We start from the raw sequence: 23177 nt of genomic DNA on the forward strand, positions 1-23177 counted from the left end.
AACTGTGAGATAACAAATGTGTCTTTTTCATCCTTATTTCCCCATTAATTCCCACCAGCTGTATCCCAGATGGGTCTGAATTGTGCTATACATGTTAGTATCTCTGGCTGAATTTTTGTTCCCACCATTCCTTTCAATCCAGAATCCCTCCCTTCCTGCTAAGTGCCTCATCTAGGAAACCTTCTGAACTTCGAGACCACTGGACCATTGCTTCCACTGCATTTTTTTTTTTTTTGCCACACCACACGGCTTGTGGGGTTTTAGTTCCCTGACCAGGGATCGAACCCAGGCCCTCGGCAGTGAGAGCATGGACTCCTAACCACTGGACCACCAGGAAATTCCCCCACTGCACTTTTTATTTGCACCACTTGCTTGTCCCTGATTCATACATTGCTATATGGCCTCTTCTGAAATCTTATTTTTATGAAAATGTTATTGAATATGGATTTTATATATATTACAAGGAACATATCAAATGAAGTTGTAAACTCACTGAAGTTCAGGATTCCACGCTGTGCACAGCATACTGCTGGGAATACACACCTCCATATTTAAAATTCGAGTTACATGAAGCAGTCAGCCAAGCGTGATTGGCCACTCATTGAGACTCTCCGTAGAGCCAGACCTGAGAACATCCCTCAGTGTTGTCCTCATCTCCCTGAGCTGCACTTTCCTTTACTGAAAATTGAACATAATGCCACCTACCACAATTATTTCAAAGACTAAATGAGACTAACGTGGGTGGCTGACACTTCATAGGTGCTCAATAATTGTGAGATGAATCAGAATCCAGGATGGCAAACCTTCCATGTGTAAAGGCTGCGCAGACACAACAGTGGGTGGAATTATCACAGGCAGGGCAATACTTCAAAGTGCTCAATGAAACTGAAGAAGCTTGTGCACACAAAAGGCCAGTTTAGGTAACTGTGTTTAAGTTTTAGTTTCCTTTCTCAGTAGATATACGCGGAATGCAAGGCCAGCGACCGACTTACAAACACTGATCAAGCGTGGGGAGGGATCTGAAGGAATGCGAGTAGGTCTTGCCAGGAAAGAAGTTTGCTGCTTCTGAAATGTTTTGGTCTTAGCCACTGGCAGGATTGATCGATTGCAGTTAGCAAAGCGTCTTCTGTACAGCCTGTCCAAGCATCTGTTTCTGTACCTCTGCACAACTGTTGCTCAAATTCACTCTTCCTTTCGAATTATCATCTTTGAAGAGCAAGAGAAAAGTCCATCCAAACCACCCTACGTATCTTAACAGCTTCCAAGTCCTTTAAAGGAGGGTCCTTAACATTTCCCCTTACCCCCTGCCTGGGTTCAAACTTCAACTCCCAGGGTTCGCCCAAGTCCCTCCCCTTGCCCTGTCATCTAATGAATATGCAAATAACATAATTGGCAGCCAATGGCGTGGGTTCTGGTCACATGGTGCCCATGGTAGGTGAGCGGACAGAAGTTGTGTGTTGGTGAACAGAGACAGCTCTCAGTCTGGGGCGAGCGCTTCAGTGAGCTTGGACCGATGCTCGGGCAATAGTCCCTGCGGCGGCAGCGGCGGCGGCGGCAGTAGTGGTGGCAGAAGAGAGGAAGGGGGAGGGCCCCGAGGGCTACACACGCTCACACTTTCAAGTTCCCTTGGAGGGAGAAGAGGTGGGGCTGCAGAAAGAGGAGGCCAGGAGCAGTTCCATCTGTCCCGTCCCGTCTCCCCCTCTTACTCTTGCTCCCTGCACCCTGGCTCTGCGAGAGTTGAGGGTTCGGGTGGCAGAACGCGGCAGTGAGGGCAAGAGGGCCAGGAGAGTGGGGACCGGAGCCAGGGGTACGGGGGAAGATGCCCATCCTGCTGTTCCTCATAGACACGTCCGCCTCTATGAACCAGCGCACTGACCTGGGCACCTCCTATTTGGACATTGCCAAAGGCGCTGTGGAGTTATTCTTGAAGGTAAAGGGAGGGGAGGGGAGAGATGGGGAGAGTTCCCTAGGGATGGGGGTGGTGGTGGATTTAGGTGCTTCTGTAACGTTGGTATCGCCCCCTCCTCCCCCTTCCCTTCGCGGCCCCCTCCGTCACCCCTCGTCCCGCAGCTGCGCGCCCGGGACCCGGCCAGCCGCGGAGACAGGTACATGCTGGTCACCTACGACGAACCCCCGTACTGCATCAAGGTAAAGGGGCCATCCAGGGGGTGGGCCGGGCGGGAAGCGGGAGCCGGTCGGCCTGGGCAGCCGAGCCCCCCTGCCCCCGCCCGAGGCGGTCCTGCGTCGCCCGGCGGGGCGGGCGGGGCGAGGTGGGGGCGAGGGTGGGGGTGAGTGGCGCCTCCGCGGCTTCCGAGGAGCTGCGGCGCCGGGGGTCGGGGAGGGGGCCGGGGGAAGGGCGGCCCCGGGGAGAAAGCGCAGGAGAGCCGGGCCGGTGGCGGCGACGAGCGCAGCCGCCTCGGAAGATGGCGGACATTTTGCTTTTGTATGAGCCGGAGAGGGAGACCGAGGGCGCTGCTGAGATGGAAAGGAGGGAGGGGAGGGAGGAGAGGGGAAGGAGGGCCCGAGACCCGGAGGGAGGCTGCGGGCGGGCCCGCCCCTTCGGGGCGCACCGCGCGCGGTGGAGGCCGAGGGGCCGGACGGAGCCGGCGACTCCGCCCCGAGGTGCTGCGGGCTCGCGCGCGGGTTTTCCTGGAGCCCTGGCTCCGCCCCCGGCCCCTCCTTCCCCCCCTCCTCCCTTCCTTCGCCGCTTCTCCTCCCCCTCTTCCTCCAGCTCCCCTCCCCTTCCTGCTGAGAGCGTGGCAGAGCCGGCCGCCGGCCTTCAAAGATTAGACTACTGCTTTTGCGCTTCTGTGGTCTCTAACCCACCCCCACCCAATGGAAAATCAGTCCGCGGAGCCAGCCTCCCAACCCCCAGGCCCGGAGAAACTCTTTTTACTACTTCTCCGGCATCGGTCCGGTTAAGCCCGGCTCTGTTACCTTAGCTACTGTTGTGTTTCATTGGCGATTCCACCCAAGCCGCGACAGGGTGGGGCGGGGAGATGCAGAGTCTGAACCCGCGGGGACAGAGCTTTTTAGGGACCTGGCCTACCTACTGACATCAAAAATTAGGTTTGTGTTAGTCACGTAGGGATTTGTCCAGGGAAAAGAAAGGAAGGAAGGGGAGGACTCGCTGAGCGCGGTTACAATAGTCAAATGCGATGACTTGATCCACAGGGTTCTGACCTACAGGAGAGAAGTAGGGAGCACTTCACCTCCCTACCCTTGTCCTAATGGTGAGGAGATAAAGAACTGCTTTGCCTGCAGTGGCCCGATAAAATAGAACTCAGACTATTAAAGCAACCTGCATAAGAGTCCTGCTTGCATATTGAAAATTTTAAAATACATCACCATAATCCTTGACGTCTTTCGCTAGATACCCTCTTTTTCTCAGAATTCTCTTAACAGGGTCGGGGAGGCACTGGATGTGTTGTAATCCGTTTTAGCCGAGTGAGGTGTTTGAAAGAATGGAACCTACCAAACTGAATAGTTGGCTATAGAGAGCGTTCCTTCAGAAATAAAACCAGAGAGGCTTTACTTTTGTAACTCGTAGCTTCGGTTAACAGTTTGATTAGTAGGTTCCCCTGAAAACCGGTCTGGTTTTGATGCTTTGTTTTCCGTTTTTGATTTATCTATTTAGAAAAATGGAGCAAGTAGACATCTTTAAGAATGCCATAAGCTTTTTAAACATGTCAGTTTCCTACAAGGGTGTGACCATTTTTTCCACATAGAAAAGCAGATGTTTGTCCATCCTAAGTATGAAAGTCTACACCCTTTGAGTACTAATACAGATAAGAACCCACCGTTTGTAGTGTGGCCATTTGAAATCCTCCTTAATTTGAACTAGTTAAAAGGATAAACTACAAAGCAGTGTGCCTTTTTTTTTCTTGAAAGGAATAACTTATTTAACATTTTCCTGAATGCCAAGACTCATAGTTTAAACATGATTTTTGATCTATAAAACTTTTATGGCAATATTTACAGAATCTTTGGAAAAGAAAAAGAAAGTCTGGCCGCCTTCTTAACAACCATCATTACAGCTTTTTACCTAGCATTGTAATCATAATGTACATATTACTTTGAGTTCTGCCTTTTCCACCTATTTTGTCCTGTGAATTATTCCCGGTTGCCACATAGTCTTCATACTTAAAATTTTTAGTGGCTATGTAACTTATCCATGGTATTTTAGAGGCTCCAGATAGTTCTGTGAACAGAGGGGAAAAGTTGAATTTTGTTTTTAGTGGAAATTTCATCTGTCAGCTCTTTTTATCTTGCCATCTTCTACACTACATTTTTTCCTAAAGTAAAAAACCTTCTTCCAAGCTGACTTTGATCTTTCTCTTCTTATGCAGGGCAGGTGTGGGAAGATACTTTGTATAATACTTTCAGTTGCTAATCGTGAGTTATCTTCTTTAGTCTTCTCTAAAGTCATTCAGGTTTTTTCATTTTAATCTTACATGATAACTACACATGCTAGGGAATGGTCAATGATCTTAATGATGTTCTTGTCATTTTACTGTCTATACCTGAATTTCTAATGATATGCCATATTTTGGTAGCATTTTCTTTCTGTGAGTCCCTTTCGGTCACTCCCTGCTGCCCACCCCCGTCCCTCCCCTCAGCATGTGGTAACTATTTGTTCTTTTGCTTTTAGGATCTAGCCATTTTGGAAGGTCTGAAATTTTAGAACATTTGGTGAATTTTTCTTAAAATTTAGTCTAATCTTTCACTTACTAATAGCTGGGAGCCATAAATGTCTGTTTTCTGTCACACTGATTATCAAATAGGTCTTTATTTGACTGTCAGCAGGCGTCTTAGTTGCTACTTGAAACTGCACTCTTCGCTAGGACCCTGAGGTCCTTTCAGCAAAGTGATGTTAGATAGGGTTTTATTTGTTAACTTGTTTTTCTGCAGAATAACGTGAAGTGTATTTTTGGATTTCTGTACAGTTGGAGGGCCATTGTTTATCTCTTGTCAAAGTAACTGCCTACTTATTTCTCAGGTCTTGGTTATATCCAACTCTAAGCACTGCAAAACCGATTTTTTTTTTCCTAGTAGAAGATTCAGTTCTGCTGGTGGTGTAACAGGCGTGAGTTGTGCATTTGGTTGGAAGGTTTTTTTCCTAATAGGCGTGGAACTATTCCCAGTATATCCACTTACAAGCTCTGACAATAAATCTTGTTGTGAAAAGTTACTGTGACTGGAATTCTTCACTAAAGTATACTGTTGAGCATGTGAATATAGTATTTCACCCAGGACTTAGTAGCTTCTTACTGCATACCCCTTAGGACATGGCTATGTGCTCTTTTAAAATTAGTCATACCTGTAACTTGCAGTCAGCTGGGCATGGATGGAATTAAGTTTGATTTGGGGAACCATATAAAAAGCATATGAAATGCAAGTATTTTGTGCTACATCTGTTTCAAGTGTTGCTTTGTAGACAGGTTTTATACATAGTGTCACAAATGTTAACACTACATTTATACAATGGTATCTTTAGTGTACACAGCTGGGATGAAGCCTTTTAATATTTTTAAATTTTCAGTGTATCCTTATAAGACTAATACATGGTTTTAAGAAGTGGGGTGGGGCTTTTTTTTCTTTTTCTTTTTTTGGTATAATAATTCTTAATAGTTTTGGCTGAGGTTCTGCTGTCTTGTATGTTTTGTTTTGCTATGAGTCATAATTTCCTTTTATTCAGTGAATAGCAGAGGTAAGCTTGTCGCTACTACTAACTCTGAGCAAATTGAGGGCACCAAGAAGAAAGTGAGCCGTGAGACTGGAGTAGATAATAAGTATTCAAAATGGTTTGATGTTTGAAGCTACTTTCTTAAAGCGATTTCTTTTTTATTGAAGGAAATGCTTTTTTTCTAAACATAAAACTGAGTCATTTTTCTAGAAATAGCTGAAACACATGTATAAATCATGTACAGACTTTTTTTTAATAAATAGGGAGAGTTGTTTCAAAGAAATATCCCAAGTCTGTAATTTGAAACAGAGAGCATTTGAAAAAGTGCAATTTTCCCTTGAGTGTTGCTTTTTCACATCCTGTAGCCAGCCTTGCTTACTGGTATCTGTGTGCCTTTGTCAACATGTATCAGCAAAAGGCAGTATTTTGGCTTACAGATTTAAGAAGTAAACCTATGCTCTTTAAATGATCTGTGTTCCAAGCATTTAGTGGTATTTTTAACTAAGGCTTAACTTTTTCATATGCCCATGAGTATATTTTATGGGGCTTATTTGGAAAAGGAGTGACTTTTAGGGGAGCCTTTCATTGTGGTTGGAAGCTAAGGAAGTGGTTTTGGGTGAAACAGTGGCAACGTGGCTGGTGAGAACAACCGGAGGCAATGGAAGGTGCATTGAAAACTCAAAATGCCACAAAAGTGGGGCATTGACTTTTATAATTAGTTGTTCCTCCCCTGATCTTGCTTCCTTTTCACCTTCCTCATTGGCCATTTGAAGCGTGTGATGATAGTAATTTTGAAATGAAAAAGGGGGAAAGAAATCATCAACAAAATGAAAAGGCAACCTGCTGAATGGGAGAAAATCTTGTCAAATTATATACCTGATAAGGCGTTAACATCCAAAATATGTACAGAACTCAGTAGCAAAAAAACTAAACAATCTGATTAAAAAATGGGCAGAGGATCTGAATAGACATTTTTTCAAGGAAGATATACAGATGGACAGCAGGTACATGAAAAGATGCTTAACATCACTAATCATCAGGAAAATGTAAATAAAACCACAATAATATCACCACAGGCCCGTTAGAATAGCTGTTAACAAAAACACAAGTAACAAGTGTTGGAAAGGATGTGGAGAAAAGGGAACCCTCCTCCACTGTTGGTGGGAATGTAAATTGGTGCAGTCACTATGGAAAACAGTATGGAGATTCCTCAAAAAATTAAACATAGAACTAACGTATGATCCAGCAACTCCACTTCTGGGTACTTATCTGAAGAAAATGAAAGCATTAACTTGAAAAGATATAAGTACCCCCGTGTTCATTGCAGCTTATTTATAATAACCAAGATATGAAAACAACCTAGATGTCCATTGATGTATGAATAAAGAAAATGTGATATATACATACAATGGAATATTATTCAGCCATAAAAAAGAAGGAAATCTTGCTATTTGTGCCAACACGGATGGACCTTGAGGGCATTATGTCAAGGGAAATAAGTCAGACAGAGAAAGACAAATACCATGTGATCTCACTTAAATGTGGAATCTAAACCAAAACAAAATGAAAACAAAACAAGCTCATAGATACAGAGAACAGATTGGTGGTTGCCAGAGGCAGGGGGTGGAGGGTGGTCAAAGTGGGTGAAGGGTGGCAAAAGGTACAAACTTCCAGGTATAAAATAAATAAGTCATGGAATGTAATGTACAGCATGGTGACCATAGTTAACACTGCTGTGTTGTATATTTGAAAGCTGCTAAGAGTAGATCTTAAAAGTTCTCATAAGAAAAAAGAAAAAATGTTGTAATTTTGTGTGACAATGGATATTAACTAGCTTTTCTGTGGTGATCATTTTGCACTATATACAAATATCAAATCATTATGTTGAACACCTGAAACGAATACAATGTTATATATCAAGTAAACATATATACATACATACATAAAAAGTAAATGCTTCCAGACTTCTATCCAACCTGTGAATTAAATATAGTTTACTGGAAAGAATTTTAAGAATGAGGTACTCTGCCTGATAGCTCTTTTTCTTTATGTAAGAGTAGAAGGAGGAATTAGAACTTTAGTGAAAGCTTATATAGAGAACCCTCCATTGGTCATGTGTATACTACTATGTTTATCTGCACTTTTGTTTGTTTGTTGTTTTGTTTTGCAGCGAATAAAATATTTCTTGTTAAAAAAAAGGAAGAAAAGGGGGGATTTTGGGGTAGAAGACTAGATCCCTGGTCAAGGGAGTAAGTGCTACTTTCACATTAGATACCAGCTGGGAGATGACTAGGGAGTGCTGAGACAATTATGGAGTCCTGTCTGTTCTGTATCCTAAACCTGTCTTGTATCCATTCATTCTTATTTGCTCCTCCCTTGTTTCAACTTTCATCTGGACCATTGTTTCAGCAGCCACTCAGTTGGTCTCCCTCCTTCTGGTCTTGCTTGCCACTGATTCTTCACCCTCATCACCACTAGATTGCTGATTCTTAAAATAGAGTAAATTCAAAAGTCATTCCCCTACTAAAAATTCTTCAGGGACTCCCCATTATATTTCAGAATAAAATCCAAACTACTTAACCTGGTTTTGCCAACAGTGTCTCTCCACACTCTTCAGAGTCACTTGTCCAGACTCACTCTGCCTCTTGCTTCTGTACCATTGCATATGTTGTTCCCTCTGCCTGGGACACACTGGTTGGCCTGACATGCCTCACTTCTTCATTCTACATTCTCAAAAGTCATCCTGCCCCTCTGCCCACCCCTACTCCAAACAGTGTAACAACTTCCACTATGATCCCTTAACCCTCTGTCTAGAACTTAACCGAGAAAATGCTTCCTGCTTCTTCCTGCAATCCCTTCCTCCCCTGAAGGTAGCCGTTGGTCTGACTTTTACCACCATTGTGGTGATATGACCAAAATGGTGTTTCTGGCAGATAAGTCTGACATTGGATTGCTACTATAGCAGTCTAGGCTTTCATATACCATGTGTTCATTCAGCACCCTCTGTGGACTGTACTATACTATACTTGGGGCCGAAGGTGACACCAGGAAAGACTTGGCCCAAGGGGAAACTGGAATAGTAAAAGATACGGTCCTAGCCCTCAAGGGTCTTGAGAAGAGTCATTGGAAAAAGGTGACTGGAGAATGTGGATTAAGATACGGGAGATTTCAAGAACAGTGGACTCTGAACCAACAGATTGCAGATGAGGGAGGGAGAATTGACAGGACCCAGTGATGATTCAGTTTATCCAGTCAAGATTGCAACTAGTTAAGACTGGATCACAAAAGGGCTTTGAAACCTACAAGCTAGAGTTTGTACATTTCTCCTGGAATGAAGAGCTATGAGGTGGATTTGAAGACAAATAGGATAAGGCTTGTTGTCTGTGTGCTTGCATGGTTATTATGCAGAAGTGTACGTTGAGGTGGGCTGGGGGAGATGAGAGAATGAGAGGTGGGGGAGATCTAAAATATGTAGTTGAAGTTGCCTAGTTTTGCATTAGTGCTGGCCACTTGAGAGCTTTTGACTTTGAGGTTAGGATGGGGGTAGGAAGGGTGGCAGAAGGGCAGGGCACACATAAGGAAAGGGCAAATATTGTCCTTTTCAGTTTGCCTTTGCTTCAGAAATATAACTAGAACTGTTCAGAAGACAGGGTTCTCAGTTTCACAGAGTGTTCCAAAATGGCAGCTGTTCCACGTCTCAGGGAGAAATGTGCTTTCCAGAGAAGGGCAGGATTGAAGGACCCTCTGAATGCGGGGAGGAGGGGACAGGGATGAAGAAGTGAACCAACCGGCTTAATTTAAGTACTTAAATGAAAAACTCTTTGTAAACATGGCTGTCAGTTCCCTTTTACTAAGAATGTAGATGAGAGATCCAGGCAGTCTCTTTGTGTGCCTATTGGAAGGTTGGAACACGCTATCTCCTGGATGCAGTGTTCTAAATGGTGATTAGGTTCCCAGACCTTCCTCCCCAGGAAAGCCTATTTAACCCTTCATGCCACTTAGCCACAGAACTATTGTGTTTGCTATTGTTTCTACTGGGAAATGGAGTTGGGTTTCCAAGGTGCTTTGTTAAAAACACATCCTTTCCCCCCCTTCTTCCTCACAACTCCAGGTGGACTAGTGGTCCCAGAGAGGGGTGGGTACACTCTAAGTGCTCCATCAAAGACGGTGGAAGGGCTGAGGTGTCCGTGAGGGTAGGCATGGCTCTTCAAAATATACCAGTCACTCATGTCAGACTGGCTGTATTTGCGCCGTTCAGTACAGCATCCACTAGCCACGTGTGGTTATTGAGCCCTTGAATAGGTGGCTAGTTTGAATCAAGATGTGTTGTAAGTGTAAACTAAACACGGGATTTTGAAGATTTAGTACCAAAAGTATATAAAATATCTCATTAACAATTTTTATATTGACTACAAGTTTAGACAATACTTTTGATATATTAAATTAAATATATTATTAATCTCACTTGTTTCTATTTTTTAAATGTGGCTACATGAATATATAAAATTACTTATGTGGCTTTCACTATGTTTCTATTGGACAACAGTGTTGGTCTCTATTTTTTCTTAACATATTTATGATGTTCATGTTCTAGAAATTGTTTCTGAAGGGGGATTCTCCCTCTCAAAGTTCTGTTTTAAGTGAGCACCTCCATAATGGAGTCATTTGTGCATGAGAGGTTATCATACAGTTCAGAGTTGATGGGTTGATAACCCTTGGCCCTGGGGTAAAAATATGAAAGCATCCCATTCTTGTTTGTATTGAAAGCCAGTTTGGTTGCTTAAACTTTTGGATACAGTTGGTGATCCAACTGGTTGGGTTAGAAGTTTTTTTCCTGGGCTAAGTAGAAAAGAATATATATGTGAACTCCTAATGTAACTACAGTAATTCAGAATTCTGTTTATAATATGTGGTCACCAGTGGCACAAAATGTTCCATGCTTTTAGTGCTATTAGAAATATGTAACATATCCCTTATTAGATTTACATAGCTACTTGGCCTAAGAATTCCCAGGAACAGTATTCATCAAGAGAAGGAGGATAAAGGATAAATTCTTTAGCTTGGCATAGTGTAAAACCTAAGAAACAAAGAGGGGTTTGTATCACTGCTCTTGTTGAAGGGTTTCTTGAGGTTCCTTAGCAAGGCCCTTGTCTTATATCATGGGAAGTCATCAGTAGCATTAAAAGGAGGGGGGAGGTCCAAATGGGGCCATGGGCGGGCTCCCATGATCATTACTTTCTCTAAGCTCAATCCTCCTAAGGGGGATTACAGGAGTGACAATGTTATTTTTTGTTACTGTAATGGCTCCCATTTAAGGAATAAATACCAATGTCTAATTCTGAGCCTCGGTGAGAGTACAGATATGTTGATGAATAGCATGTATATGATGTGGAACCATTTTGTAGCCCTAGTTTTAGATCCTCCTAAAACCTATCTTATAGTGAAAGGTGTTATCTGGCTTTTACAGATATGATTTGACTTATATCTATTTCCTTATAATAATGAACAATAATATAATAGCTTTCTAATAATAGCAGCTGACATTTATTGAATAATGCTTATGTACAGGGCAATGTGCCAATGAATGTACAGTGCTTATTTCATTTATCTTCCCAACCAGCCTAAATCACAGGTACTATTATTATCCCCACTTAACAGATAAGGAAACTGGGGGCCAGAGAGGTTAAGTAACACAACTGAATAGTAACCCAGGTCTGTCTCTATTCCAGAGTCTTAAGTAATGAGCCACTTCACTTTCCCTGTCAATTATGGTAGAATATTCCTTTTAATAACTTCTCAGTGGTATTTTCTCATTATGGTATATGTCCTGGGATCATGCTATTATTTATCGTTGCTTTTGATAGGACAGTGTTTGATACTAGAGCAAGCACTCGATGAATGAAAATGACTACTGCCAGTGTTACCATTTTTATTATTTCTCTGATTCTTTGTAGGTGAATATCATGGTGCATTTGTTTGTGAATCACTTTGGTCTTTGATATCACAGTTATGCCGCTACTCAGGGAAAGAGATGGAGTTGTTGGGACTCTCAGTTGATGGAACTTGAGATAGCTGGGGAGTAGAGGTTGAGTACTGGGGCCTAGGCCGAGTAGGCCCCATGGGAGGAACGGTAGGCTTGAAAAAGCAACACGGTGGTTTTTGGCGATCTAATGGCCTTCAGAAACAGATACATCATCTTCACCCTGTCACTCTCCTGATAAATGTTTCTCTTATAGGGAAAAGAAAGACAGTCAATGTACTCCACAGTAGCCATTTAGTTTCCTTTAATCCACAGCCCGTGGGAGAGGCAGAAGCCATTTTGTAAAAGGCCTGAGCATGCCATACTGCCTTCGCCGAGTTTTCTCTCTCAACCTGTGCCTGATCTAATGGTCCGCTCCCCATTTCAGCCAGATCTCCCATTCTCCTCAAGCCACACCCCTGCCATAGGCAGATAACTTTTCCCCCCTTCCTGCTTAGTTAGGTTGGTAAGGGATGGATTTCAGAGGATTGGAGGTGCTGCCAACTTAGCCACTGGGGTCTTAACCAGAGAAAAGTTACATGAAGGCTTTTGTGCCAGATGTGCCAGATGTTCTCAGAAAAAATAGAATTCTATATCTTAAACCATATGTGCGTGATTATCTTAATATATATGTGCCTGTATCTTCAACCATATGCACCTGCTCTTTCGTTAGTTATATCCTGCCCTGTTAAGTTGAATAGTTCACTAAACTTAGTACTAAGAACCAAACTCTGGACTTGAATGTTATTGAACAAGAGGCTCAAAACATTTGTTTGTGTGAGTAAGGAGTAGTACTACTGAGGAAAGTAAATATAGTTTATTAAGGTCTTAGGATTTACTATATAGCTACTAGGGCTAATTTACTAATGTTTATTCTTTTTGTCCTTGCCTATATTTGAAACTGTTAATGCTTCTTCCTTCCAGAAACTTATCACCTCCTCCCTTCTGTTTCTCCACCCCTGTCTCTGATAATTCTTTCCCTATCTGCCAAATTCTTTTCCCTTGCTGAATGCATCCTACCTCATTCATGATTTCAAATATTCCTTCTACTCCCCAACTTCAGCTTCTCACCCGGGCATCGCTAGCTGACGACGGGACATCTCCACTTGCCTGTCTCTCCTGCCATCAGCTCATAGTTAGCATGTCAAACAGACCTGCTTGTGGCTCTAAAACTATCCCGTCTTCTATATTCCCCATCTTTTTGTCACTCAGGATTGCACAGTGGACGTTATTCAGCTTTGATCCTGTCCTTCCATCTTCTTCTGAGGCCTATCCCTTTGCAATGTCCCTTACGTATGTTCCTTCAACTCAATTTCTGCTGCCAGCACTTCAGTCCAGGTCCTGACTTCTGTGCTTTGGCCACTATAGCAACCTTCTTATGTAGTCTTCCAAGTGCTTCCCAAATTCCTACTCTCTACACATACCAACTGCTAACTTTCTTAAAAAGGTGGTTTCATCATATCACTCCCCCGCTCATAAGCCTTCAGAGACTCCCCAGTGCCTATGGAATCAAGTCAAAATTGCTCAGTCTGCCATTCTGAGCTCTCTAGGACCTGCTCCATGTGTCTGTATAAACGTATTTCCCATCATTTCCCCACAGGAGCCCTGCCCTTCAGCCAGACCTCTCTTTTCCACCCCCTGAGTTTGTCTCCCCACTCCTGATGCCAACTCTTAGACCATCAGTTAACCAAAGGGAGAAGAGAGAGAGAGAGCCAGAGGGACCAGAGGCCTGGGGGAGGAGAGAAAATGAACTGAAAGCATGCCAGCAAGGGTGTGACTTGAGGGGGAGGATGTGACAGAAGGTGCTTTAAATGCTGTTATAATGATGAGAAGTTGCAGGAGGAAGGGGGAGAGAGCTGGACTCTGACCTTTAGCGGTTGATTAGCCTGAACCAGACCAAGATGTTTTTATTTAAATTGGCCTCAAGATGCTGGGAAGCCCTGCCGTATATTTAACCAGTCCCTCTTTGCCTTTGTCTCTGTGGAAGGGAGCCCACGCAGCTAGACAGTGGATAATGGGATTCCAGGGAGAATATCTAGTCTTTAATACAGCCATGACATTGGAAAATTGGGGGTCCCTCCTGTTGTATGTCTTGTAGGAGAACGTGCAAGATGTTTGGAGCAAAGTGCTCCTTTTTCTTAAAAGTTTACATGGGTATAGACATTGTAAATTCCATTTCATAGTGAAGTTTTTGAGCTATATTTTAGAAGTCTATTTAAAGTCTTCCTAGGTACTTTCATAAAAATTAGATTTGAAAAAGTGGTCATAGGATAGCCTGTCTGGTAGCTACTGATTAGACACATGACCCTGGGCAAGTCACGTAACCTTTTACGTGTCAGTTTTCTTATCTGTAAAACGAAGGGATTAGACTAGATTATTTCCACTATTCCTTCTGAAAAAAGTCAGGAGAGAATTGTATAACTGAAAGGCAGGAAGTGGAATAATTCTGGCTGGGACGTCAGGGGGACTTCAGAATTGCTTTAATTTTTTTGGCTGCGCCGCATGCCATGCGGAACCTTAGTTCCCCGACCAGGGATCGAACCTGCGCCCCCTGAAGTGGAAGCGCGGAGTCTTAACCACTGGACCTGCAGGGAAGTCCCAAAATTGCTTTAAATTTTAGAAAACAGTTTCTGTAAGTGGTTAAAGTGCTGTATCATGTACCTACTGGTTAAATTGGTCACTCCATCTTATTGGTAAATGCCACTTCATCTTATTGCAGTCATTTCTGTTTGCTGCCAACAGTTTAATGTTTAGGACAGATTCCTAGCAATGGTTACCTCTGAATAGTGGTACTGACAATTTGGTGAAGAGATAGACTAACTTTGTATTTCTGTTGGGATTTTTAACAGTGAACGTGCGTTACTTTTATAATGTAAAAAACAGCTCATAAAAAGTTTTTGAGAGAATTGTTTAAAAAGAATTAGTCTGGAGGAAAGAGATGCCGTAAGATCTTTAGAAAGTAAGGAATGGCCATTCTGCTCTCTCCTCTCTTCAACTCTTTCTGTAATGTTTGGGTGGCTTAGTCTCACTCCTGTCCTTGTGTATTTTCCAAGACCACTTTTGTTGATTTTTATCTTGTGTATGTGTTCATAAAAATATCTCCTATCAGAACCTCAAACCTAAGCAATTGAACATGTGCTCAGCATGATAGCGTTTTTTTTTTGTTTGTTTGGTTGGTTGGTTGATTTTTGTTTTTGTTTTTGTTTTTTTCTAATAATGAGTATTGGTCAGTAGCTACAGTTGAAATGGACTGGGAGTGAAAGAGGAAACTTAACATTTATATCTGACCGAGTTTGGTAAATTCTTTGCAGCCCTATGATATTTTCCTTTCAGTAACAGTTCAGTTGCCTCTTGGACAGAGGAGAAAATTTGGTTTCTACATGTTAGCATCCTCTGGTGAGATCAAATTTCTTTTGATCTTACGCTTTCACATGAACTCTGAGAGGTGTGCTACTTCATAATTTTATCTTAATTCCCTTGGGTAAGAATTGAAAAGTCATAAATGAAGTTTGCAGATATTTTAGACTAATCCTGATGATTGTTAATCCACTAAAAAAAAAACACCTTATCCTAGGTATCCTAAAGAGACACAAAATGGTGAACTTTGTGAGGGTGGAATCAAACTGAATCATATCTTTGCCCGGTTTACTTAAAAATATGTGGTTATGAGAGTCTTTAACCATCTGCTGAAAAAACAATTCAGCAGGCCACAGACTGTCACATAAGTTTCTGCAATATATTAGGGGGTCAATTTCTAAGAATTTTTTTAAAAAGTAGAAGACTCAAGTAAGCTAGATTTCTGTTTTTGTGGTCTTGGCTGGTAGTATTTCCTGAAGCTTGTGGATGAAAATTGGTGGACTGAACTACAGAATGATAACATTCAGAGTTCTCTGGGAGAGAACTGATGTAATCAGATAAAATGGGCTTCGAGTATCTTAGCAAGTTCAGGACACTAAGAAGTACCCCTGGGGAAGTAAATTTGACAAAAAGGAATCCAAGAGAACTGGATATTCTGTTGTTTTTTTTTTTAACATCTTTATTGGAGTATAATTGCTTTACAATGGTGTGTTAGTTTCTGCTTTATAACAAAGTGAATCAGCTATATGTATACATATATCCCCATATCTCCTCCCTCTTGCATCTCCCTCCCTCCCACCCTCCCTATCCCACCCCTCTAGGTGGTCACAAAGCACCGAGCTGATCTCCCTGTGCTATGCAGCTGCTTCCCACTAGCTATCTATTTTATATTTGGTAGTGTATATATGTCAATGCCATTCTCTCACTTTGTCCCAGTTTGCCCTTCCCCATCCCCGTGTCCTCAAGTCCATTCTCTACATCTGTGTCTTTATTCCTGTCCTGAGAACTGGATAGTCTTAAAACAAGTAATTTTACAAGAGAAAGCTGTATTAGTACATATAAAACACAGAATAATAGAATGTCTCCTTTGAACCTAGAACTGTATCAGTACCTTGAATCAAGTGAGAAAACCACAAAAAAAAAAGTGAAATCAGACCAAATTGCTACAGTATTAAGGGAAAAATATTGTGTCAGATAGGGTCAGAAGATATAGTGCAAGAAGAGTTTTCAAAGTTGATACAAGAAGCGAGACAATCCTATTCTTTCAATGATATAGCATCTTCCTAATGTGTATTTCACAGTTTTAACAACCTCCTTTATAGGTGCTCTAGCTGTAAACACAATTTAAAAAGACATTTTATATGGAGACACACCAAAAAAATAAAATAAAATACTGAAAAAAAAGACATTTGAACATATTAAAGTGATTTCAGCTGTTACAGTGTTCTGTTTACCTAAGAGGGCAAGTAAACCTCATCTTATATGTATCAGAATTGGAGTCCATTTTAGTTGTGAGAAGAAAATTCTCGAAGTTGAAAACTTAACTCGCACAAATATTCCATGTAAAGCTAAGGGCAAAGACCAAGGGAAAAGTCATTTGTCTTCTCAGGAGACAGAGTTGATTGGAAAAGCAGGGCTTCTTATTTTTCATGTCATCCTGTCCCACTGGTCACTTTACCAACACAAGAACAGTTTGTGATGACAAAGATGATAGAATGTTAAATTGGAGAAGAAAGTTAAGTTAGTTGAAAAATGCCATTGAAGTTGATTTATTCAAATTGTCTGTGTTGTTGCAGAGCAAGTTTCTCCCCAACTTCTGGAGAGCAGATGGAAAAAGGAAAATAGTTTATCTTTCAACAAGAGAAATGATGGCCCTGCTAAATTTAGACTCTTTGGCTTTAACTTGCAACATCTGGGAAAATACTTAAATCCGTTAATCATCTTGTTTGTAACCACCTAGAAGAGCCCAAGGTTCGGGATAGCCCTCTATATGAGTTTATGAAGGGCAAATATTACCAGGCTGATTTCATTTCCTTTAATAGAAGTTAAAAAGTCTTGTCAAGGAGAGGGAAACAACATGTATTTTCTCTCTGGAATCCAGCGAGGCTTTTTATTCATTGTGAAGGGCTTGCTAACAAGCTAGGAAGCCTTGGATTGAATTGAACTGCTCCTCAGGGTAGGGTCCAAAGAGGCTTTCGGGTGCATGTGCTCAAAATGGGTTAGTGCAGTGGCTCAGCACCCAGTCAGAGGGACAGAGCAAGTGATGCCCTTCCAGTGAGAGGTTCTCTCGCTGCATGTGAGAGAGCCTGGCTTGTGACAGTCTGTAATAGAGAAGGATTATTTTTGCTATTTGAAAAGATTCACTGCCATTCTCTTTCAGGAGCTGTCACCCTAGAGAATTTTAACTATTCAACTGTTTTTTTATTTATACATATTCCATCTATATGGTCTTTTAAGGGGTGCTTCTTCTGTGGAAAGCTAGATGCAGCTGCCCTAAAAAATGTTTTTCAGTTACCTTGGATGGAGAAGTTAATACCGTGTTCATTAAATCTGCACTGTATACTGAGTCTAACACGATCATTTATATTTTGGAAAAGGATTGCAAGTGACCTTCAGAGATAGAGCAGGCGTTTACAGAAAGGGCTGTAACACCACTGCCACATCCTCTTCAAGGACAGTTGATCTGTTTTTATCTCTTTTACTTGTTTATACTTCCTGGCAAGATTTCCTTGGAGGAAAGAGTTCTTCATTTTAAAAAATAAAAATAAAATAAAAATCAATGAATCAGAGAAATGGTCCTGCCGAAATGGAATGAAGTTCAGGAAGGACAAGTGTTCGGGTGCTGAGGTTTGGGGGAGCCATTAAATAACACCCCTACCTTTCCCTCCTCCATTGAAACCAATGGAGAAATAAGACACAGGAGCCAGCCAGAATTCTAAATAACAGCGTTATTCCTGAGGAAAGCTAGACTGGAGGGTATAACTTAGATGTGTGTTCATAAAAAGCTTCCAAATAGTTCACATGTTGACAGACCTCCACTATAGTTCTGTCATAGGGGCAAAACCTACCCTTTAAGCACCATATGGCAGAGAACATACCAGATAAGGACATGGAAATAGGGGTGCAGAGGGTAGTAGACAATATTTCTTTTAGGCTTTGCCCTTCTGAGGAAAGGAGTACAGACTCTCTCCTTTTTGTGGTGATATGAGTAGGGAATAAAAGGCTAGTGGGCTAGTCTGTAGAGCTGCGGGGAGAACCCAAGTCATTGACAGACTGAAAGGCCCATACTCTTCCTGCTGACATTCAAAAGATGTCTTTAGTTGGCTATACAAATTTAAACCAGACCTGAATTAGCATATTTATTAAGATATGAGGCATTTTCTTTCTGTTAGTCAGATTTATATAAAGGATGGATACAAGGTATGGAATGATAGGGTATGAAAACTGGAAGGGACCTTAGAGTTGGTTTTCAGTTTTTTCATTGCTTAGGTGAGGAAACAGCCCCAGTAAGGGGAAACGACTTACTCTGGACCACTTGTTTTGCCTGTTAGTTACAGCCAGGATTAGACCAGGGTCTTCCAAGTCCTAATTCACTGCTCCCCACACCCAACTGGTCTGCGTTCTGACATCAGGGAAAGTAGACTTAAACTAATGAAATTTGGAAATTCCATTAAACTCATGAACCTTTAAGCTAGTATAACAAGACATGTCTATGAGGTGAATATGTAGAATAGGTAGAAGAACCTCTAGTATAGTGGTTTACATTGGTGGGTTCTAAAGTTAGACTACCTGGGTTCAAATCCTGGCTGTGTCATTTATTAGTTGTTTTGACCTGGACAAGTTGTTTATCCTCTCTGAGCCTCAGTGTGCTAATCTATAAAATGGATATAATAATAGCACCTACTTCATGGGGTGGTTATGAGGCCCAGATGAGAAGGATAGGTATAAAATGCTCTGCTTAGCATAAGTGAGTTCCTGACACATAGGCACTGATTAATATTACCTATGATTATTATTTATCATCATCATCATTATTCTCATTTTACTTCTGGGAGACTTTAAAAACTTGACCTGTGAAGACAGTAAACTCTTAGTTTAGGATTTCATTCACCCCAGGTTATTCCTTTGTCCTAAACCTCTGTTCTTTAGTTGTCTCAGGTTAGAAGTCTAGTAATCATCTGTTACTCTGTCTCATTTAGGCCTATGGTCTGTCTGTCACCAAGTCCTATCTTGGTGGTTCAAAATGTTTCTCAATTAACCCCTTCCTCAGGCCTAGATGCCTATTCTAACCTCCTAGCTTATTGTTCGTGACTACAGCTTCTTCTCCAGTCTATCCTATAATTCACTGCCAGACTGACCTTCCTGAGACACTGTTTGATCCTGTTTCCCCCAGCCTTGGAAGCTGTAATGAGCCTATTTTATGCTGAAGCAAGGCCAAGTTCTCCTGCCTGACCTTCAGTTCCCTCTAGATGATCTCTGTCCAATAGATATATAATGCCAGCCATACATAGCATTTCAAATTTTCTAGTAGCCACAGGTGACACTTTTAGTAATATACTTTATTTACCTAAAAGCATTCAAAATATTATCACTTCAACATGCAATCAGTCGAAAGATAAATAATGAGATATCTTCATTCTTTTTTGTTGTCGTTCTAAGTCCTCAACATCCCATGTGTATTTTACATTTATATCACATCTCAAGTCAGACTAGCCATGTTTCAAGTTCTCAGTGGCTGGGGGGCTACTGGATCAGATAGTGCAACTCCAGACTGTGCCTCTCTGACTTATCCACTATCCCCCCAACAAACAAGTCATACTCAAGTCTTACCTCCTCCTGGTCTGTTAAAACAAAATAGAGATGGTAATACCATGCCTATTTTATAGGATTGTCTTAGGCAAATGTGAAGTACGAAAATGCTTTGTAAGCTGTAAATCTCCATAAAAATGTATGGAAGTTATTATCAGGAGTAAAGGTTTTACTGACATGAGAGTAGGATATCTTTGGAGTTACTTGAAATAAAAGACTGTATGAAAGAAGGTCAACGGGCTGTCCTGAATTCATTTATGAAAAAATCAACTGCAAGCAATGAATGAAGAATGTAAACATACTTTCTCCCACTAGAACTAATAAATATCTTTTTGGAAGAATTTTTCACATTAATAAGGTTCTCTAGATATTTAAATCACTCTGTAGGCCTTTTTTCCCCTTCAGCATTCTGAGGACTGGACTTAGGGGCATTAATTCTTCTCTTGAAGGAGCTAAACTGCTACCAAGAAGTTTATTGCTTTGGGTTGTAAATGTAGCCCATACACTGTGTAGTACTGAGATAGGAATACCATTCAAATTTCAAGTATTGTCTAATTCATTGCAAAGGATTGGAATTGACCTAAAAATTGAATGCCAGTGATTCAGGTGCAGAAACAATTTGTAAACTGTTTTCAATTCATATTAGAAAAGAAATTTTAAAGAGCAGTCATTCTGACAGATTGATTAGTAACAATTAGGACACATTATTCTAAACACAGATGAGTTATAGGGTGCTTGCTTAGGTGGTACTCAAACCTTATCCCAACCCTTTACCAGATCAAGTAGTTCACTGATTTTTCTTTAGTCATGCCTTGAACTATCTTGTGGCTCTCAGAAGTTCAACACTCGCTGCAGATGTAACTCTGAGTGTACAGTGTAGAAGTTAGATTGCTAAATGAAGCCATTCTGGAAAAAAAAAGTCAACTTTGTAAAGTGGCTTCTGGGTGAAAGACCCCACCATTCACAGGCTTGCCCAAGCAAGAGAACTCAACCTAATGTATGACCCTTTTTCTCCCTCACCCATGCCCCTAATTAGCTACTAAATCCTTCTGACTCCACCTCTGAAATACTTCTTTAATCTGCAGCCTCCTCTCCATCCCCGCTGCCCTCGCTCAGGCTTTCATCACTTTTCTCATAAGCTATTGCAACATTCTCCAAACCAGTTTCCCTGCCTCAAGCTTCAGCTTCCCCTCCACCCCACAATTTATTCTCCAACTCCCAGCAGAACGATCTTGCTAAAATACAGATCTGATCATGCCACGCCCCTAATTAAAAACCTCAGGTCATTCCCAGGGCCAACAGATAAAATCCAGACTACTGAGCACAATGTACACAGCACGTTATAGTCAGAGCCCAGCTTATCAGCTTTGCCTCCTGCTGCGTACTCAGAGTGATGATAATCAAATTACTTGCGGTTCCCCAGGAAGCTCCGTCCTTTTATGAACTCTGTTCTCTTCCTTTGCCCTGCCCCCTCCACTCCTCACATCAGTGTGGGGATCCCATGATCTTCTCCTCATGCCATTAGACTTCTTCAAATGCCCCGTCTTCTGTGACAAGCCTTCCCTAACTCCCTGGTCATTTGTTCTTTCCGTCTCCATAACTGCATTCCTTATTCCTTTGCGGCAGGAACTCCTCAAGGGCTAATTCCTCTTGATATCTCCAGCATGTAGCATTCTGCCCAGCATAGCATAGTTGGTCCATAAAAATTTGTTGGATAAATAAAGGAAAGAATTGATGCTATCCCTGTCCCTCACCCGCAGCTGTAGACCTTCTCTTCTACCCCAAATAAGAAAGCTAAGTTTTGAATTCAGTGTGATTTATAATCACCTGCTGATATTTCTAAGTATTTGATTAGGACAATTCAAATCATAATCCTTCCTTTTAACTAAAGTTTAGTTTGTCTAGTTCAGTAAGATTTTCCTTGGGTCACAAGAAATTATTCACATCCTCTACTTTTCCCAGCTACTATAAGTCATATGTACAATCTGGCCAAAGGAATAATACATGGAAAGGTTCTACCTTTAGATCCTTTGACTTACAGGATATGTTAGGAAACACACACACACACACACAGAGAAAACTCACATTTTAAAAAAATTAATTAATTTTATTTTTGACTGTGTTGGGTCTTCGTTGCTGCACCCGGACTTTCTCTAGTCGCAGCGAGCGGGGGCTACTCTTCGTTGCAGTGCATGGGCTTCTCATTGCAGTGGCTTCTCTTGTTGCGGAGCACAGGCTCTAGGCGCGCGGGCTTCAGTAGTTGTGGCTCGTGGGCTTAGTTGCTCCACAGCACATGGGATCTTCCCGGACCAGGGCTTGAACCCGTGTCCCCTGCTTTGGCAGGCGGATTCTTAACCACTGCGCCACCAGGGAAGTCCCTAAAAGCACATTTTTAATTTCACAGAATCCAGACTGTTGGACTAGAAAGGATCTTATCACCTTCACCTTATATGGTTATGGAGGTTGCGTACTGTTCAAGCCTAGGGGGCTCCATTCTCATGGGTCACAATGTGAATGGCTCTCCAGGGTTGTAACATGCACAGCCTTACACGGTATCCCTGTTTACCTAATCCTCTTCATTTTCAGATAATGAAACTTAGGTCCTAAGAGCCGACGGGTTTGCTCAAGGTCATGCATATGCTTCATAGTAGGGTACAGGCAATGGGCCCCTTTTCTGCCTTTCAGTCACTCTGACCCAGATTGCTTTAGGAGGCTATGAAACTAGAAAAGATAGTGTTTGCTATAGTTGTGTGAATAATGGTCTTTAGCTGAACATGAAACTTCAGTCATTTCGTTTAGCTCTGCATTATTTGCGCTAGCTTTCCACCTCCAGCTCTACTGGTCTGGTTGGCATGACTTGAACCTTCAGCATATTACACTACTGCCCACAGGGCTACCAAGACTCAGGTGCCTGTTTGTCCCACAAAGTTGCCAGGCTGTGCTGTCTACCGTCTCCTTTGCTGGCCTATTCCTCTGTGACCTACTGTTAGCTGCCATCTTCTTTTGGCTTCTCTTCTTGGCGTTTTGTGCTGCTTTGTCTTTATAGCCACATTGCTGACTAGTCAACGTGGTCCTTTCCTTCTGTTCTACAAATGATTCAATCAGAGCATGTTGGCTGTTGACCTTGGGTCTTTGGTTCTTTGCTGCTGTTCATAGCTGCTGGGGGTGCCTAGGCGATGCTGCTTCTTTGTCAAAACTTTTTGTTTCTTTTCTTTCTCCTCTATTCTAGAATTGTGCCTTTCTGAATGTTTAAAGATGCCAGAAGGATTGTCTCCACATAGTTGTGGCTCCATTCCTATAATTCCA

General features: G+C 41.9%; 1 protein-coding gene across 2 annotated transcripts in view; it reads left to right on the forward strand.

Moving 5' to 3' along the window:
- Window positions 1–1819: 1819 nt before the first annotated feature.
- Window positions 1820–23177, forward strand: part of INTS6L (integrator complex subunit 6 like) — a gene marked incomplete at its 5' end in the record, with an annotated part of 50811 nt that continues 29453 nt past the window's right edge. For both annotated transcript variants that reach the window (XM_082864454.1, XM_082864455.1), the window contains 2 exons: window positions 1820–1930; window positions 2071–2148. In XM_082864454.1, the coding sequence (XP_082720580.1) occupies window positions 1820–1930; window positions 2071–2148 (189 nt within the window). The remainder of the gene's footprint in view (window positions 1931–2070; window positions 2149–23177) is intronic.

The sequence above is a fragment of the Leucopleurus acutus genome (genome assembly GCF_964270905.1).
Source record: "Leucopleurus acutus genome assembly, chromosome: X".
Taxonomy (NCBI): domain Eukaryota; kingdom Metazoa; phylum Chordata; class Mammalia; order Artiodactyla; family Delphinidae; genus Leucopleurus; species Leucopleurus acutus.